This window comes from Vulpes vulpes, chromosome 4, assembly GCF_048418805.1.
Source record: "Vulpes vulpes isolate BD-2025 chromosome 4, VulVul3, whole genome shotgun sequence".
In the NCBI taxonomy this organism is placed as follows: Eukaryota; Metazoa; Chordata; class Mammalia; order Carnivora; family Canidae; genus Vulpes; species Vulpes vulpes.
Genome location: NC_132783.1, coordinates 100,889,221 through 100,907,559, shown reverse-complemented (window position 1 = coordinate 100,907,559; position 18,339 = coordinate 100,889,221). Strand labels below are relative to the sequence as shown.

Here is an 18,339-nt window from a genome sequence, read left to right as displayed (position 1 = left end):
ACTTACTGGCCTTGCCCACAGCTCTTGGTTTAGAACTCCAGGAGGCAGCAGGAAGAAATCCATCCCAACCTGAAGAACCCAGACCAGACAGGGTTGCAACAAATCCAACAGGGCTAGTTTAAGAAAAAAAAAAAGAATTTATCATAAGGATATTTGTGCAGCTCATATAATCCAAAAAGCATTAAACACGTGCGCGCGCGCGCGCACACACACACACACACACACACACACACACATACCTGTTGGAAACTAGGACAGCCTCAAGGATCTCTTCATCAGGAGTTCATGAACATTCCCTTAGAGTGCAGCCATTTAGATGACCCCCAATAAAGCCTGTTTTTAAGTTTCTGTGTTAAAAAAATACAAATTCCAAGGAGAGAGTCACCAGAAGACCATTCAGTTATAGAAGGTGGGTGTGGGCAGGGTCAGTCAATAGGAAAAGGCTGCTTGAGGCCATTCTTGTAGGCTGCACAAGTGGTTCCCAAGAAAAGGACTTGGTGAGAAACTCTCCCTGCCAACCCCATGCAAATTCACTAGTAAGTATGCCTTACAGAGAAAGTCCAAATATATGTAAGTAATGGTGACTCCACATGGTCCATGTCTGGGTGTTAAATGTTGGTGGAAGACACTGTGGACCATAATAGGGATTGTGAGATTGCTTATTAGATGTTTTCAGGCAGCTGTGACTAGTGGAAAGAGTAACAGATTTCAAGGCAAAAGGCCTGGGATGGACCATCCATTAGCTTAGCTTTGGGCATAAAGAAGAACTAAACAGTGTCATCTTATGGGGAAACCACCACCAATTTGAATTAGGATCCTGCCTTCCTCTTGCAGATCGGGTCTTATAGTTTTGCATTTTGATAGGATTTGGGCAAGTTTCAACCTCTTAGGAATTGTCTGTGTCCTTATCTCTGAAGCAGAAATGATAGTAATACTCCTAACAACTGATGACAGCTAACATTTGCCGGCATAAGGCATATGACAAGCACTTCATGTGTGAGCTAGTCTCCTCACAATCCTCGGGCACAGTGTTATTACAGCCTACATTTTGTAGATGAGAAAATGGGGGCTTATGGAAATGAGGAGAGGCAGTAAATCATAGAGCAAAGTAGTGTACAAAGTGATTGAGAGGGTGGGCCCAGGAGTTGGATGGCCAGTGTGAGTTCTGGCTCTAACACTTACAGGTGTGGAGTCCTTGGACATGTTGCTTGAGTTTTATCAGTCTGTAAAATGGGGATAATGATAGGGCCTACCATGGTGTGATCAGGAAGGTGAATGATTTACTATGTATGCAGATAGTGTCTGGGGCAGAATAGTGCTCAGGAATATCTGCTATCATTAAGAAGGTCTTCAGTTAGTATGGGGCAAAGTGGAGATTGGAAACCCAGAGCTAATGCACTCTAAATACATACTCTATGGCAGACATCTCTGTGCTAGCAGGACAAGAAGGTTGAGGATTGAGGAGTTTTAGAGAAGGGTGAGGGCATGAGGGAAGGAAAGGGAGAGAGCTGCTTTAGGACTCCTGGATCCTCTCACAGACTTGTCTCTATGACCTTGAACTAGATGCCCAGAAAGTAGGCAGCAATCACTGGGCCCTTGTCATTGATTGGAATATTTAGTGCTGGCTTTCTCTTAAGCTTCTTATTTCAGGAGGACTTTAGGAAGTGGTCAATCAGGAAAAAAAAAAAAAAAGAAGAAGAGGCAGAGTGACTAACAGAGAGAGAGACAGAGACAGAGTCAGAAGAGAGAAAAGCAGACATATACATAGTGACCCAGAGAGACAGAGAGTAAATAAAACTCATAGGCAGATAAGCAGACACATGTTTAAGACAGAGAAAGGCAATAGAAGAGAAGCCAAAAGAAGAGAAAAGAGGGGTGAGGGGATAGGTGGGAATTCAGTGCAGACAGCACTTGACAGACCACCTTTCCTGTGGTTGATGGAGCAAACAGACCCGTTAAGTGTGTCAGTGCTTTATCTAAGGAGAGCACCTTTCCTGCAGCCACAGCAAGTGGCATCTGACTCTGCAGGGCAGTGACAGGAGACACTCTTTATCTGAATTGGAGACAGGAGAGCACTCTTCTCTGTATTTTGCACAGGATGCCACAGAGTAGGCTGCAGATTTTTTGTGGTTGGCTCTAAAGCCCTGTTTGGAGAGGCCTCGGGTTAAACAGCACTCCAAGGCCGGGCAAAGAGAGCCGGAAGCTTCAGGAGCCCGGAGACTGATTTTATGCAAGGAAATGGTTTCTATAAAAAAGTACATGTATATATTCATGTGGGCCTTGAAAATATCTGCAAGAATATCCATCCAAATTTTAACAATCCCTATTCTCGAGGTAGGATTAATGAGGACTCTCACTTTATAAGTAATGCAATTCTGTTATGTTTACATTTTTGACAGTAACAGTATAGGGCCTTTATAGTCAGAGGAACAAAAGGTTTCAACTAGGTGATAAGCACACTCCTGAAGTGAGAGGGTCAGGTAAACAGTGGCCCCTGACACAGAACAGGCAAGTATGTATTTATTTGACAAAGTAGGCAATGGCTAAGTGAAAGGGTGGTGTACCTGAAGAGATTTCTCCTTGATGCTTTTCAGACACTTTGGAAATCTGGTGCTACAATCTCCCATCTGATTCTTGCAGAAAGGTGAAATTATTAATGTCCCCTCAGCTTTACAAGTTTCATTCCTTTGAGGTTCTTCAGAGTTAAAAAAAGAAAAGGCGGGAGTCTGTTGGGGGGTATCTGTTCTATGTGTGGACAGAAGTTTTCCCAAAAATGGATGATGCCTGTAAACACTGCTGGCTCGGCACCCTGGCGATGAAGTCCCTGTCTCCTACCCCTTGATCTTAATTTTAATGAATTTTGTGGCTGGCACACACTTTCAAAGGTATTGCTTGTAGGCTTGAGAAATGACCCAGATGTGTCTTCTTTCAGGCTTTATGAAGGCAAAGAACAGATGGAGTTTGAAGAATCCATGAGACGGCTCTTTGAATCCATCAACAACCTGATGAAAAGTCAATATAAAACAACCATCCTTTTGCAGGTTGGTTTATGCTAAAACAAACAAACAAACAAACAAACAAACAAAAAACTCTTTTCCTTTGGTCATCTGATAAATAATAGTATGGTGAGATAATGTCTACTTTTGCTTGAATATGTAATCCTGTGTTAGTTGAAGGTCTGGGCTGGCCACATGGTACAAGGATCATGAACATCAGGGCTCCACAGGGCAGAAGAAAACACATTTATTGTTTGCTTCTTGTGAAGGTTACAGTGCCTCTTTTTTTAAATAACTGAAGCTTTTGCTACCTGGAAGGGAATAGGTCAAACCTGATTCACTTGTAATGGTGACAATGGTGGGGTGCCTGGGTGACTCTATCAGTTAGGCATCCAACTCTTGACCTCAGCTTGGGTCTTGATATCAAGGATGTGAGTTCAGGCTCAGATCCCCTTTTGGGGGTAAAGTCTCCTCAATAAACCAGAGATACTTTGGAGAAAGGTCTTCTAATTTATGGTTCATGATGCTAATGTACAAACTCTGTAGATCTTTGAGAAACCTTAAATCCTACCCGAAGTTTGAGCAAGAGTTTAGCAGCAGAGAGGCTGAATGAAGAGGCTTTTCAGGGAGGGCTTCCTAACTTTCACAGGATTGACTTGTAAGTGTTCAGGAAGGGCTGTCTCATATTATATGAATAAGAAACACATTTATTAAAACCAGTGAGTTAATGCAGATTTACTTCTTCTTCTTTTAATCAGAGTTATCCTTTTAGTTGCTAATTTAAATATCTGCTATGCCTGTGATCACCCAGCCTCTGGCTGGAATTAATAAGGTGCTAGTGTCGAGTTAAAATGGAGGTGAGAAGGTAGAGGCAGAAGTCTGTCTAGGCAAGTGTCCACTGATGATACTATGGGTTCCCAACTTTGCATATCAGAATCTCTTGGAAATCTTTTATAAATTCTGATGCCTGGTCACCACCAGATATTCTAATTTAATCAGTATGGAGTGTGACTAGGGTAAGGCTAGTTTAAAAAAAAACTCCCTGGTATGAAACAAAGTTCAGGAATGACTCTAAGGGCATCTTTTGATTGAGCAAATGTTGGAGACCTCTTTGTGTGTGTGTGTGTGTGTGTGTGTGTGTGTGTGTGTGTGTTTGCATGTGTATACCTATGTGTGTGAGTGTGTAGAGGAGGGCTTTGCCTAGTTTACTGTGTCCTCAACACATAGCACATCCTAATACATAGCTGATGCTTAAGAAATATCTGTTGCACAAATGACTCTCAGGATAGGTGTGCAGATCTCCATTTCACAGATGAGGACACTGAAGCTCAGAATTGATACCACTTCATCAGGCTCCATACTCCAAGCATATGGCTGGCATTCAGATCTCTTCCTACCTGTCTCTGAAGACTGTGCTCTGAGCTGCCGCATTACACTGTTCTTTGCACTACTCATTTAGCACCTACTGGAGATAAGACCGTTTTCTTCAGGATGAATCTTACCATTTTTTCCTTCCTTTCCCTTTTGTTGTTGTTGTTGTTGTTTTAAGTCTTCCTTCATCCTTTTACAAACCTTCATTATTTTATAACAAAGGGAATAGCAGGAGCAGGGGACAGCATGAAGAAATGTGATAAGAGATGGAGCCTATCACCCTGCCTGTATTATATTAGAAACACCTGAGCTTCCTGGGAGAGATGTTAGGATGTTTGGTGGGGATTGAGGTTGACTGGTTGCAATGGGAGAGGCTGCCGCATTGAGTCATGTCAGAAATAGTCCCAAGGAAGCTGAAGCATGAAGGAGCAGAAATGACAGACAAATGAAGGAAGCCAGCTGGTGGGGAGGAGAAGGGAGCAGATGCCTCAGAGAGGTAGAGGTGCCAGGAGAGACAGACCGCTGACCTTGAGAAAGCCGGAGGGAAGCAGCTATCATGGAGCCGCTCTTTCTAATTTCAGCACCCATTTCTCGGTTTGGGGAAAGGACATAGGGGCATAGAGAATAAGAAGGGGAAGAAAGAGAGGAAGGTACAAAGCTCAGAGGAGCCAGTGAGCTTTCATGACACTGAGAAGATCCAGGTCAACAAGAATGTTCTTCTTCCTCAGCTGCAGGACTTTATGCTGCTCATTCAACTTCTCACTGTCTTGTTTCCTCATCTGTAAGACTTCACTGTTTACATGAGGATCAAATAAACACTGTCTATGAAAAAGCAGATTATAAAATGCTATGCAAATGTAGAGAACTAATGTGATTATTATGGTCTGGCCATAAGCCTTTTTACCCGAGTTCTAACTGTCTGGGAAGCTATGTTAGAAATGCCTTATTTTCCCTGGGATTTGGGCTGTGTTATGTTGGTTTCTCTTCATGGATTTCCAACCCAGAGTCATCAAAAGGGCCTTCATCCCTTTTCTTAATTTGCTCTGAGGACCAAATTTAGCTTCCAGGATTTACATAAAATCAATGATACTTTCTACCTATTTCTATGGTTGCTGAAAATTTGTCAAAGAAGGATGTAGCCTTATCCAAATATAGAAAGCAACAGCCTTTGAAGATTTAATGCTATTTTAGGGTATGATGCATGGGCTGATGAGGGGAGAGGAGTCAAGGCCATGTAATGTTAGCAAGTTTCATACAAGGAATCTTCTTGGATTTTGATATTTGCTACCAGAGAAAGAGCTTTGAGTGCCCAAGAGACCTGGGTGAGAATTGGGGCATGTAACACACTTGGACATGTAACATTGGGCAAATTGCTTTGGTTTTCTGGACCTCTGTTTATCCTTTTATAAAATGGAAAGCCTAATGTCTAATCTAAAGGAAATATTGAAAGGATTAAGTAAAGCAACATATGTAAAGGGAGAGATATAGAGCCTATTACATATTTCATTTTAAATAGTTTTTAGTCATTTATACCTCTCCCTTCCTTACCTCATCATAAAACAGAAGCATTTGGAACATTTTCCTAGAGTAGAAGATATTTATATTTCTAACCTTGTCACATGAGGCTGAACAGTTTTAGGACGTTTGGTTATTCAGCTAGATCAAGAAACACAGATATAAATTTCAGGGAGAATAAACCCATAAGAACTGACTCTATGGGAAAAGAAAAAAGGAATGACAAATAGTACAGAATGACTGGAGTCCTGATTCTGAGCCTGCATGGGGTATGGTGGGAAAGAGTGCTGTGATCTATTAGTAGTGTCTGCAATAAGTTTTGGGTTAGAGGGTAGAGTAAGAATGACAATGAGTGCCATTCCTGGTTCAAATTTTACACCTCCAGCTGAGTAGCAGCTTATGGTGGAAATCTTCATTCATCCCTGCTTTAATTTAGCATAGAGAAGATCTGGTTCAATCAATCTTGGCTTTGTCCATTGTGAGTTCTGGGATCCCATCAAGTTATTTCTCATTTCTAAGACTCATCTGGTGTTTGTGAATTGCTTCCTGTTGTTTTCCTTATTGCTCAGAGTTGGCATGGCAGCAGCTCGCCCAAAACTATAGAGAATTTTAAACCAGCAATTTGCAGAAGGTAGAAAATCATTTAATCATTAAATCATTAAAAATACCTTTCACTGATTCACACCTACCATGTGCCAGGCATGAAGCTGGGAACTTCACATACAGTGTTTTTCATCCTACCAGAGATCTGCAAGGAATCACTGTCTTCGGTGTCCACAGGAGGCTCATAACGTTAAACAATTCACCCCAAATTATATCTATCCACAGTGGTGGAACTAGGATTTCAAAGCACCCAGGTCTATTGACTCCAAAGTTAATGTTCTCTCTGCCACAAGGAATGGATTAGGGTGGGGGTTTCTACATACTCCCTGTAACAGGCCATGAGCTTAGAAACCCCTGTGTGTGCCAGCCCTATGAGCATTGTTGATAAAACTGATAGTAGGTTGAGAGGATCAAGATCAGACATAAGTGAATTGGATATAGCTCAAATGTGAGTAAAGGCATTTGGTGACATTATACAGACCCATTTGTCCCATTCTCCTTTACGTACAGGGTTCATCATAATGCTCCAATTTGATGGTACAAGTGAAAATAAATGAACAGCTCATGCTGAATAGTATGCTCTCTCAGCCATTATGATTGCCATACATGCTAACGATACCACTAGACTGTCCAGGAGGGACAAGGACCTCTGTCTTTTGTGTCCCTGGCATCTGATCCAGTGGCTGCCACTTAGTAGATACTTGGATATTTTTTGGGTGAACAAATGAAACAATGAATATTAGCTTCCACTGTTTTGTGTTTTAGCATTTATTATGTATCACACATTGAGCTGAAAGCTTTACATATATTGTTGGCTCATTTGATTTTTATAACAACAACTTTATTAGGCAAATACTACTCTTCTTATCTCTACTTTACAGATGAGGAAATGGAGGCTTAGTGAGATGAATAACTTAACCACAACTAAGAAGGGGCAGGTCTGGGATTTGAATCCAGACTGTGTAAGTTCAGAGTTTGTGTTCCTAATCACCACCAAAGAAAGCATAGTTTCAGGAAAGACCCAAGTCTCCCTGCAAAATGCCAAGTGGATAAGCAATCAGCAACAGTAAACAATAGTAAAGATGGATAGATGTTTGGTCCATAGTCATGGAAACCAGCTAATTAAGGATGCCTTTTTCTTTCCTCTCTTTTCATTGTTTATTGGTATAAAACATTCCAATGTCCAAACTAAAGGAAGAAAGCGGTCCATTCTTGCAAATTGGCCCATAGGCTGTATGCTGAATTCCTGAAGTAGGAGAAATGAGACTTAACTATTTAACTTGTCCCCTTCTCAACCATATACCCCATACTTAGAGCTAATGTTTGGGGACAATGGCTTCAGTGGTGGGGAGGATGAAATTTTGTTCCAGTGAGGCTGCTATAGTCATACTGATCACTAACATTTAATCTTCACATCGGCCTCTAAATTAGGTGACTTTATTTCCTTTATTCTCATGGTGAGAAAACATGAACACAGAGTTAACTTGCCCAAGACCACACAGATAAAAATGATCCATGGGGACTTGGCTCAGACAGTCTGCCTCTTCAGGCAGCCATTCGTAAACACTAAACTCCTCTGCCCCCAACAAGTCGGAGAGGCAGCATAATGTTGGTTTACAGAAAGCATGGAGACATATGTATTCTGGAGCATGTTGGTTCATCTTTTCTTCTCTTTCCCTGAAAGATTGGTGAGGAGGCTGCCTGTCCTGAGAGTCACATGTATTGTCCTTAGGGACAGCTCCATATCTCTAAGGAAGCTGTCTTCTTCTGATCATGCTGTGGTGCATTTCTATGACATTGCCCAGTTTCCATGGACCTTGACTATCCATTGCTTGGTGAAAATAAAAGGACTGAAAATTGGTGGGATAGAAATACTATCTGTGCTCTTAAATCAGGAAGGTGCCTAGTGCTCTTATAAAACCCCACATCAATGCAAGACATGCTCTTTTTGGCTAAAATTCTGTCTACTGGCATTCGTGCAGTTAATTCCTACTTAGTTTGGAGGGGGAGAGTCTGGAAACCTTCAAAAGACAAATCCCTTTTGAGTTTGAGGGAGTGTAACTGTTCAGTTTTGAGTTTTGTTGTTATTTTTAAATAATGGCTGTTTTCTAGCAGCCCAGGATTATCAGTTCTGGGGAAGTCTATCTAGATAACAATCATCTCAAGTGTCCTCCCATGGCTTATTTCTGGGCCAGTGAAACCAACGTTGCTTGGTTTGGATCTACCTCTCTTCTTGAGGCTGAAATTCGCCTTTGAAAGGGGTCGAGAATGGGTGATTAATCTAGGAAATCCACTCATTGCCACATTCTTACCATGCCTGATGTATGTGGCAAGGAAGATCCTTAACTGAGAGGAACTGTCAGAAAAACTGTAGCTTCTTTTCAAAAATTATCCTCATAAAGAGAGGAAAGTTCTTTATCTACTTCCTTCCCCAAATCAGCCTTCTCTCTCCTACCAAAACCTCCTCACTTGCCAAGATGGAAGGAAGCCTTTCCTTAAAGCAGGGTGGCAGTAGCAAAACACACTGGCTAGGGGCAGTTGGACAGGATTGGGTACAAATTCTTATTATTTTGCACATTAGCTGTGTGGCTTCTGGCAAATTATTCCACCTCTGTGCTATAGTTTCCTCACTAGTAAAATGGAATGACAGTATATTCATAGAGTGGCTGTAAAGTGCAGTGAGGTCATGCATGTTAAGTATCTGACATGTTTAAAGTTTCTAATAATGGTTGTTATTTTAAAACTCTAAAATTAATAATACTATTATATACATTTATATACACATACAATAACTTATCTGTATATGTTCTTAAATATTCTATATATTGGGGAATATATACTATGGGATGAAAGTAATAACATAACAATATTATTTTATGTATAATAGTGGTATTAATAAGAGTGAAAATTACACCAATAGTAAAGCAACATAGTTCCTAAGAGGACAACAGGTCTAGAAAGCCAAGGTGTTTCTAATTTCTAGGCCTTAGAAACATGCAACAAATGGAGGCCCCCAGACAGTCTTATGGCTGAGCTGCTCTGCCTTCTGGAGGGGATATTGCTGGCTGCACCTACAAAACCTACCTGCCATTACTCCACTAATGCATATGAGGGGTAGAGCCATGGACAGGAGCCTTGAGGCCAGTGCTACAGACTTCCTGGGTCAGAGGTAGGCTGCCCTTGTTGGAAAAGGAAACCACAGACCTGCCACTTGTCTGTGAGGCCTCCTGGACCAGATGGAAGTTTAATACTGGGAAGATTTGCTTCTTCTGAAACAGCCTTGTCCCAGTACCATCCAACCCTTCCCCACTAACAGCTGAAGCATGTAAGTGCAGGACACCTGATGACTGCTATTCCACAGTATCACTTCAAAGCCCTGGAAGGGTATGCAGCTCTTGAAAGCCAGTAACTTGCTATAGACAATGAAGTCCTGGCTTTCCCAACTTGCTGAGGGTTTGATTTCTATTTCTGTCCTCTCACTTTGGTCTTAATTCTGATAAGTACATATTATATTTTACCCAGGTGCTGGGGAGCGAGGGAAGCTGTTTGAGAGATGGAATAAAGTAAAATTCAGCACACACACCTTTGGAGGCCTACTGTGTGCTGGACACTGCAATAGGTACATGATATACTAGGAAAGTATATCACGTCATTCCCTGTTGCCCCATGGAAAGATGCTGAGGCTCAGGGCATGAGGAAATGGCCCTGGGCACATGCAGGTATTAGTTAGAGCACTGAGGTTCCTACTTAGGTCCCCGTGGGTCCAGAGCTCTATGTTCTTTGGTCTAAGAGTGAATGAAGGGACAGTTTGCTCGGAGTCCTCGGACCAGTCTTTTCAGGGCATATGTCTCAACATAGGGCCTCTCTTTAGAATTTAAACATTGTAAATACATAACCCATAGGGGAAGCGCAGCCTGCTGATGTGTTTGATTTGGCTAGCACAGGGTTAGAACAGGTCAACAAGAATGACTTACTCTTTAGAGAGAGTGTGAGTTCCTCATGTCTCCTTACTTCCCACTGGCCCAGACTCATCCCATTCATTCTTTTCTTTTGCTTGCCCAGCTTTTCAGGCATCTGTTTTTGCTACATCTGTTTGGTGCTTCCTGATAAAAATGGCCTTGACCAGCTAGATCCGAATGTACTGGATACTGTAACTGCCTAGAGAAATGTTACAGTGTACCCTAGCATATTAAAATTATGAAAAGTTCTTCAATTAAAAAAAAAGCTTACTGGTTTATTTTTACTTAAGCCAGGGTTTTTCCAAATTATTTTATTGCAAACACTTTTTCCCTCACAGGATACCTAACATGGAACAAGGGTGTCCCAATAGAACATCAGCTTTGGAATCTTGTTATCTCTTGTCATCTCGAATTGAAAGAATAAAAAATAAATTCCTGGATACAAAATCCAATAACTATAAAGAAAAAGTCTGACAAATCTGACAACATACAGATTAAAGTTGTTCTGTGCAATGAAAGATATGATAAACAAAGCTAAAAGCCAAGCAACAAACAACAGGACAAGCAAGAGGAAATTCTTACAAATCATGTTACTGCAAAATGGTTAATTTTAATGATACATAAAGAATTCCAGAAACAAATAAGGAAATAAATTCTTCAAAAAATGAGAAGATATGAACAAGCAATTTAGTAAATACAGATGTTCAATTAATATAGAAAAGGTGCCCAATGCACTAGAAACCAAAGATTTGTAAATTACAGTTACAATTATATATCACATTGACAAAACTAAAAAGATTTGTGTACCAATGTTAGGGTTATAGGGAAAGGAATAAAAGGAAACTGGTTACTGTTTCTTTCTAAGGTAATATGACAGGGTTTCCTAAAATATATACACATTTTGATGCACTAATTCATCTGAGTAGTCCACCTCGTAGGGATTCTTACTGGTACATAAAAGTATATATTAACTCTTTTCTTACCACATATTTTACAATAAAGAAAAACTGAATATAGTATGAAATCCAACAATAGGAGAGGATTTAAAGAAGGTACTGTGTACTTATAAGGGCATTGCTAAGTAGTGGTTGGATATGAAGGGAATGTACTCTATGAGATGACATGCAAAGTTATCAGTGCTGTAGGGTTCATTACAAAAAGCAAGGTGCAGAACTGTCTAAATTACACACACACACACACACACACACACACACACACACGCATGCATGCACATTCCTACACAGAAATCAATCTGAAAGGAAACTCATTGGTAGTAGCCCCTCTGGGGAATAAGGATTGGAGCTGAGATGGAGATGTGGGACTTTAGTAACAATCTTCACCTTAATACTTTATCCTGTGTGATATTTTTTACATTGCACGTATTACTGACCTTTAAAAATTATAAACAGCAAGAAACAAGAAAACGTTGAAGGCATAGAGAGAGTTGTTATTTGAGTGAGGTGGGCATATAGCTCAAGGCTTATGTGGGGTGGCTGCCTAAATTTGAATCTTGACTCTTTTACTTGCTAACTTTGGGATTTGGAGCTACTTATTTAATCTTGAGGTCCCTTATCTATGAAAATAGTTTTCCTTGTAGGGCTGACACAAAGTTTAACAAAATAATCTCCTAGGTGTTCTGTGTCAGCCCCACTAAAAGTTCTCAGAGAATAGTCATAGTTATTATTTATGTCAATTAAGAAGCTCAATTGTATATGGTTAGGAGTACAATTTTCTTTAGAAAGGAAGTTTCAATATTTTTATTTTGGTCTAATTACTAAAAGGTAATTGATACATGTAGACTATGAACACTTTCTTTAGAATATAAAGAAAAATAAGAGAATATTTTAAAATACATCTTTCTACTAGATGCTTAAGTATTATTGTCCAGCCGTGTGACTTATAACTCCTTCTGTAGAAATTGCAGTCCACTCTGCTGCTTCACAAAGGTTGCTGTGATGTAGAGGATTGCATGTGTCTCATACCTTTGGATGCATCAATTAATTTGCACAGGGGAAAGAAACAGGCCACCACAATGTGCAGCTAGTACACTAACCTATCTAGTGGTCCAAAACATGACATGCCCACCACTGTTCAAAAATTGGCCAGGGAGAGAAAATATAAATAATTTAGTCCAAGCTGTCCTTGCCACCCACAATACAATTCAAACGCTCCACCTTCCAATAATGATAGAAGTAAGTACTTAGCAGTCACCCAAAACATGCCTGGCTCTCTATCAGATGCCTCATGCATATGATTTTTCATTTTCCCAATCAAAGTAGTTTTCATTTTCCCTATTTTACAGATAAGAACATTGACACATCAGAGAGGTTAAGTGTTTTGTCCAAAACCACATGGTTACAAGGAGTAGAACCAAGACTTGACAACAGATGTCTAACTTCAAAGTCTGTGATCATCATATCCATTACTGTCTCCTTGAAGATAGGAGAAGTTGTGGTTTGCTTTTGTCATCAAAGTAGTGCATGCTAATGTCTCAGTGTGCATACAGAGTCTTGAATCTCTGCAGGAGTGGGCAGGATTCAGGGTCATTATACCTTGATCCCTTTCACATTGCAAAGTATCCTCCTTATTATGTGGAGTTGTTGGATGTGGACATCCCTCATGTTTATTCCACTTTCCACCTAGGTGGCGGCTTTGAAATATATCCCATCTGTCCTCCATGATGTGGAGACGGTCTTCGATGCAAAGTTACTCAGGTGAGAGCTCACCATCTACTTTCCTGGGCTCTGATGGCAGGCCAGGAGTTCAGAGGGAGAGGAGGAATACTTTTGTGGGGGATTCTACATCGGCATCCAGAGTTGGGGGGGTGAGGGAGGACCCATGGTTAGGAACTTGGTATAGGGCTTCTGGTGTTGGACTTCTATGTTCTGGTTTTAATTTGCCAGACATCAGTGAAAAATATTATAAAATAAGCATCCTTCTTTGATGACACGAATGGTAGAGAATTAAAACATGTAGGTTAAATAACTGATTGGTGTAAACGTAAATGTCACCATCCCAGTTGGGCTTGGAGGTTATTTTAGGATTCCAGTCTATGTCCTGTATGTACTGCAAAAAGCAACCTCCAGTCCCTAATAGGAATAATAGAGAAATAGACTCCCTTTTGCCTTCTTCTTTATCACATTTCTCTCAAGAGATGAACACATTTATTTAAAGTGACTATGCTATTAGAATAGAGGCCTCTATACCAGATATGGCCTTTCCTTCTTTTTCCTAAATTCACTTAAGTTCCAAGATAAATATATAGAAAAATTTTAAAACTTTTTATTGAGATACTTTTAGATTTCGAAAAGAGTTGCAGAGATATGCCCTTTGCCCAACTTCTGTTAATGAGTTCAAATTTTACTTAGCTATGGCATAGTCATCAAAACTGAGAAGTGAACATCACTATAATTCTATTCTCTGCCCTCCAGACTTGATTTGGATCTTCTCAGTTTTTTCACTCATGTCCTTTTCTTCTTCATATCAAGATTTCTACTGGCTTCTTCTCATCCTTCTAGTCTCAAACTAAATGATACCTTCTCAGAGGAGCTACTTCTGAGCGTTGTATATAAGTTCAGTTCTTCCCCCAGCCCCTACACCATTACTCTCTGATACAACTCCCTATTTCTTTTCTTCATTGCACTTATTCTCTCATATTGATTTGTTTGTCTCTGTGCTGTGTGCCAACCTTCATTAGAATGTGAGTTCCATGCCGACTGGGATCATGTCTGTTTCTATTGTATCTCCACTATTGTGCACGTTGCCTGTCATACATCAGATAGATGCTTAACAAGTACTTGAAGGAATGAATGAACACAATGAGTTGATTTGGGAAAGCTGACAGGGGCTGTAGTTCAGTTTCAGTGGTGTTTTATGTTCGCTCTACCGAGAAAGAACTCTCCTTTTTCATGTCCCAAACTAGTTCTAACCTATAATTTTTCATAGCTTTTTTTAAGGACCCTTTTGATCTTAAGACTTATAAAGTATTACTAACTATAAAACACTTGTAAATAAAGTAGTATAGTAACAAAATCAGAACTTGGTTTTAAATCCTTGTTTTCTGAGCCTCCTAGCTGTGCAACCTTGGGAAAGCTAGTTAGCTTTTCTGAACCTAGTTTTCCACTTGTAAACTGGGATAAATACTGTATCTGCCTCATAGAGTTGTGAGATTCAAATGGCATAATTGATATAAAGTGCAAAGCATGTGTCTGATACACATAAGGTCTCAGGGTTACTGGTATTATTTTCAGATTTTCACATCTCTTTGGATGCTATTAATAGTCAAATTGACACCAACTGCATATAGGCTTACTATGCATCTGATGCTTTGAGAGGACTTGGTGGGGTAGTGGTGGAAGGGAGCAAGATGTATGTCATTTCTTCCTCCACAGAACTGACAATCCGGGCATGAATTCTAAGTGCCAGGATGTGGCAAACATTGATCTAACTGGCCCTCTGCTCTCCTATTTTTCCTGCCCTCAGCCAACTCCTATATGAGTTCTACACCTGCATCCCCCCTGTGAAACTCCAGAAGCAGAAAGTCCAATCCATGAATGAGATAGTCCAGAGCAACCTCTTTAAAAAGCAAGGTGAGTGCAAAGCATCCTGGCTAGGTGGGTGGTGCCATAAACCACACAATGCACTTCATGTTCTCAGCAGGCCAGAGCAACCAACCTGGTAACTCAAATATTTCTTCTCCAACAACTCCCTGGTCTGAATATATGCAAAAAGTAGAAAAGTGGCTGACAACTTAGCTATCACAATCTAAATTGATTTTAGGAAGCTTAGGTTACATTGTTTGCTCCTCTTGAGAGAGTTTGATGAGGTGGTAAATTTGGAGTTATACATGTTAGGTCATTCTGCTGTGATGTTTTTTTCCCCTACATGATTTGCACTTAAACACATGTCTTCAACTTGAGAAGAAGTAAGTGAAGTTTCTTTTGTTAGAAAGAACCTGTAACAGAGAAGTTCTCAAAGTTTCCAAAGTGAAAGGATAAACTAGAGAGTGACTGCAGATTCCCGTGACCCATCTCAATGATTCTCATTGAGTAGGAATTAGAGGAGTTTGCTCTGTTTTATTTTTTTGAAAACTGTAAATTACTTTTGAATAGGTAATGCATTCACATGGATCAAAATGCAGAGGTATTAAAAAGTACCACGTGAAAAGAGTCCCTCTAGACCCTGGGCATAATCACTTGGATCCCTTCTCCAGACGCAACTGGTGGTTTTAGTTTCTTGAGTTTACTTCCAGGGATACTCTGTGTGTAAGCAGTCAGATACTTATATACTAAATATTCTTCCCTGGTCATTTATTATTATTATTATTATTATTATTAAATTTATTTTTATTTATTATTATTACTATTATTATCAAATAGCAGCAAATATTCACCTGTACTATACTTTATCTTTCTTCACTTAATGGTATTTCCTGGAAATGACAGTGGCTTTGGGCAGAAGTTATGGTCAGAGCTTCTGCTCACCCCAAACTTATCTCTGATAACCACCAATTCTCTGACCAGGGCCCCAGTGCTAAGAACCTTGGGGTGTCCTATTTTTGAGGTTAGTGAGCTAGATGGCCACACATCTGGATATGACCAGGCAGGATTAGAAATAAGTCAGAATGCATCAACCACATCATCTCCAGCAACATTTGACATTTCTGGCATTACTCTTATTTATGAGGGTGAAAGCAATGATTTTTGAGGGTCAGCACTGCTTTCTGTACACTAAGGCCAACACTTCTTAATTTTTAATTCCTCTGTGTCCACACCAGTGTCGGTGATAAAATGAGAAGCAAACTGCAAGAAACAAGAGGTCTTAGAAAGCAGAGGAACAGTTATCACCCAACTGAAATTTCTTTAGAGAGCTAGGCTTGAATATTTATGTAAATTGTCTGGTAATCACAGAAATATTCAGGAGCCACTTCACTGTAAATATTCTTTTTCTCCAATGCCTAGTTAACATGGTACATCCAAAATTGCTGTCTGAATTCCTATCCTTGGAGTTAAGGATAGGAGAAGGGCACAAGAAGAAAAGCGTTCTTGTGATTTCAAACTCATTTCTGTGATTTCTTGACCATTCAGACAGATGTGTGACAACAGATTAATCCAATAAATATATGGCTTATTTGTGCAAGGTGGTTTGTTGCAAGGTGATTGGAAACTAATCCTGGTAAGTCTTTTTGTATTTCTCATATAGTGGATTTTTAAAAGTGGGCATTCTGTGGTTTCCATGTCAGAACATAGAACATGGACTCCACAACAGAATGAATTGTCCTCACTCTGAAAGCTTTGAAATATGCCTGCCCCTTCCTGCCCTGGCAGTTTCTTCCTGGATTACAGGTAGTGTCACTTTAGAGATGAATTGAGTCCCACCCCAGGGATGTGACAAGGATGACTTTAGCTACATATGATGCTGCACTGCACAGGCAGCAGAGGGTGGGGCTACTTGACTCCCCATCATTGTTCAGTGCTGCCATCATTGTCAGGGGCCCAGCTTAGCACTGAGGACAGATGGAGTGCTAGCACCACCCTGGATTGGGCATGTGGTGTCAATTCCAGGCTGGTGGAAGTCAGAGTGATTCCTTTACTGGAGTCACATCTCCTGGGCTGGTGGTGGCCCCTGAGAGTTAGCAGAATCACAGAGCAGCCTGCACGGCTGCTGCTCACCAGTCCTGCTGTGTCTCTGAGTTTCAGATTCAGTAAAAACCCTCTGATTAATATTAACAGACAGAAGGCCAGCCCCAGTGTTGTACACAGAAATGAAATGCTAAATTCTTAAGCTTTAAACACTTAGAGAGACTAGAAATAGTTGAACAGAGTGCTCTTTGGGGACCCATTTTAAAAGGGAGGCAATATATAATTAGTCTATCCATCCTTGGTTCACTTGTGAAAGCAGTATATATAGCTTAAAGGTAACTCCTCTCCCACTATTGACTTGCTAGGTGAACCCTCTTCCCAAAATAACCCCAAAGGGAAACTTCAGCCCATTCCCCTTCTTAAGTGTTCAGGTTCCAAATGAATACAGTCTGAATTCATATGTGCTTACTGGGTGTCTGTCATTTGCTCTTGGCTGAGGGTCTGTCTCCTTTATACCCTTAAATAAGGTGAGTTTGACTCCTTGGCCAAGTTTGAGCTGTAATGAAATCCCTCCTGTTGTTCTCCCTGTGAAGTATCCTGTGCCTCAGGGATGTGATTTGCTTTGAGCCTGCACTCACTTAACTGCCAGATGTGCAAATTGCCTGGAGTATTGTGGGTGACATTAGCTTGTACTCACAGCCTTAAACATTTGTATTGACATCAAGCAGAGGGGCCAGAAGGCTTTTAAGCACTTTCTGAAATTTTGGCAGACTATTCTATTGGCCTATCTTCAGAAGGGTCCTATGGAGAAGGGGGAGAGAGGTTTGGTTAAGGGCACTGTTCTTGTGTCTCACTAGGCCTGGGTTCAATTTCTCATTCATCCTCTTATCAGCTTTGTGACCATGGGAAATTTATTTAATATCTCTGATCCTCAGTAAGCGTATCTGTAAAATGGAAAAAAAAATCTTATTAAAATTATTAGATAATCTTAATTATCTAATTAGATTATTAATTAATAATCTTATTAAGATTATTAGATTAATAATCATCTAAGTCTATTTTAGAGGCTGTTTTGTGGGCTAATGAGGTGAATAATGCATTTAAAGCACTTATCACAACATAATGTCCTATACTAAGCAGTAGCTGTTATTGGCATTGTGATTATTATTTCTAATGCTCCTTTCATTTTCCTAGCTTCTGTTCTGACCTTCCAGTTCTTTGCAATAAGGGGATCCCTTCATGCTTGACAGTTGCATGTAACCCTAAGCTAAGCTTCCTTGTTTCTAGGAAGCTACATGTATATCCTCAATCTCT

At 40.3% G+C, this 18,339-nt stretch overlaps 1 protein-coding gene across 1 annotated transcript in view; it reads left to right on the top strand.

The window, feature by feature from the left end:
• DOCK2 (dedicator of cytokinesis 2) overlaps positions 1 to 18,339 on the top strand; it is a 397,545-nt gene that overhangs the window by 94,198 nt on the left and 285,008 nt on the right. The window contains exons 23-25 of the mRNA XM_072756626.1: positions 2,933 to 3,041; positions 13,088 to 13,158; positions 14,927 to 15,033. Of these exons, the coding sequence (XP_072612727.1) occupies positions 2,933 to 3,041; positions 13,088 to 13,158; positions 14,927 to 15,033 (287 nt within the window). The remainder of the gene's footprint in view (positions 1 to 2,932; positions 3,042 to 13,087; positions 13,159 to 14,926; positions 15,034 to 18,339) is intronic.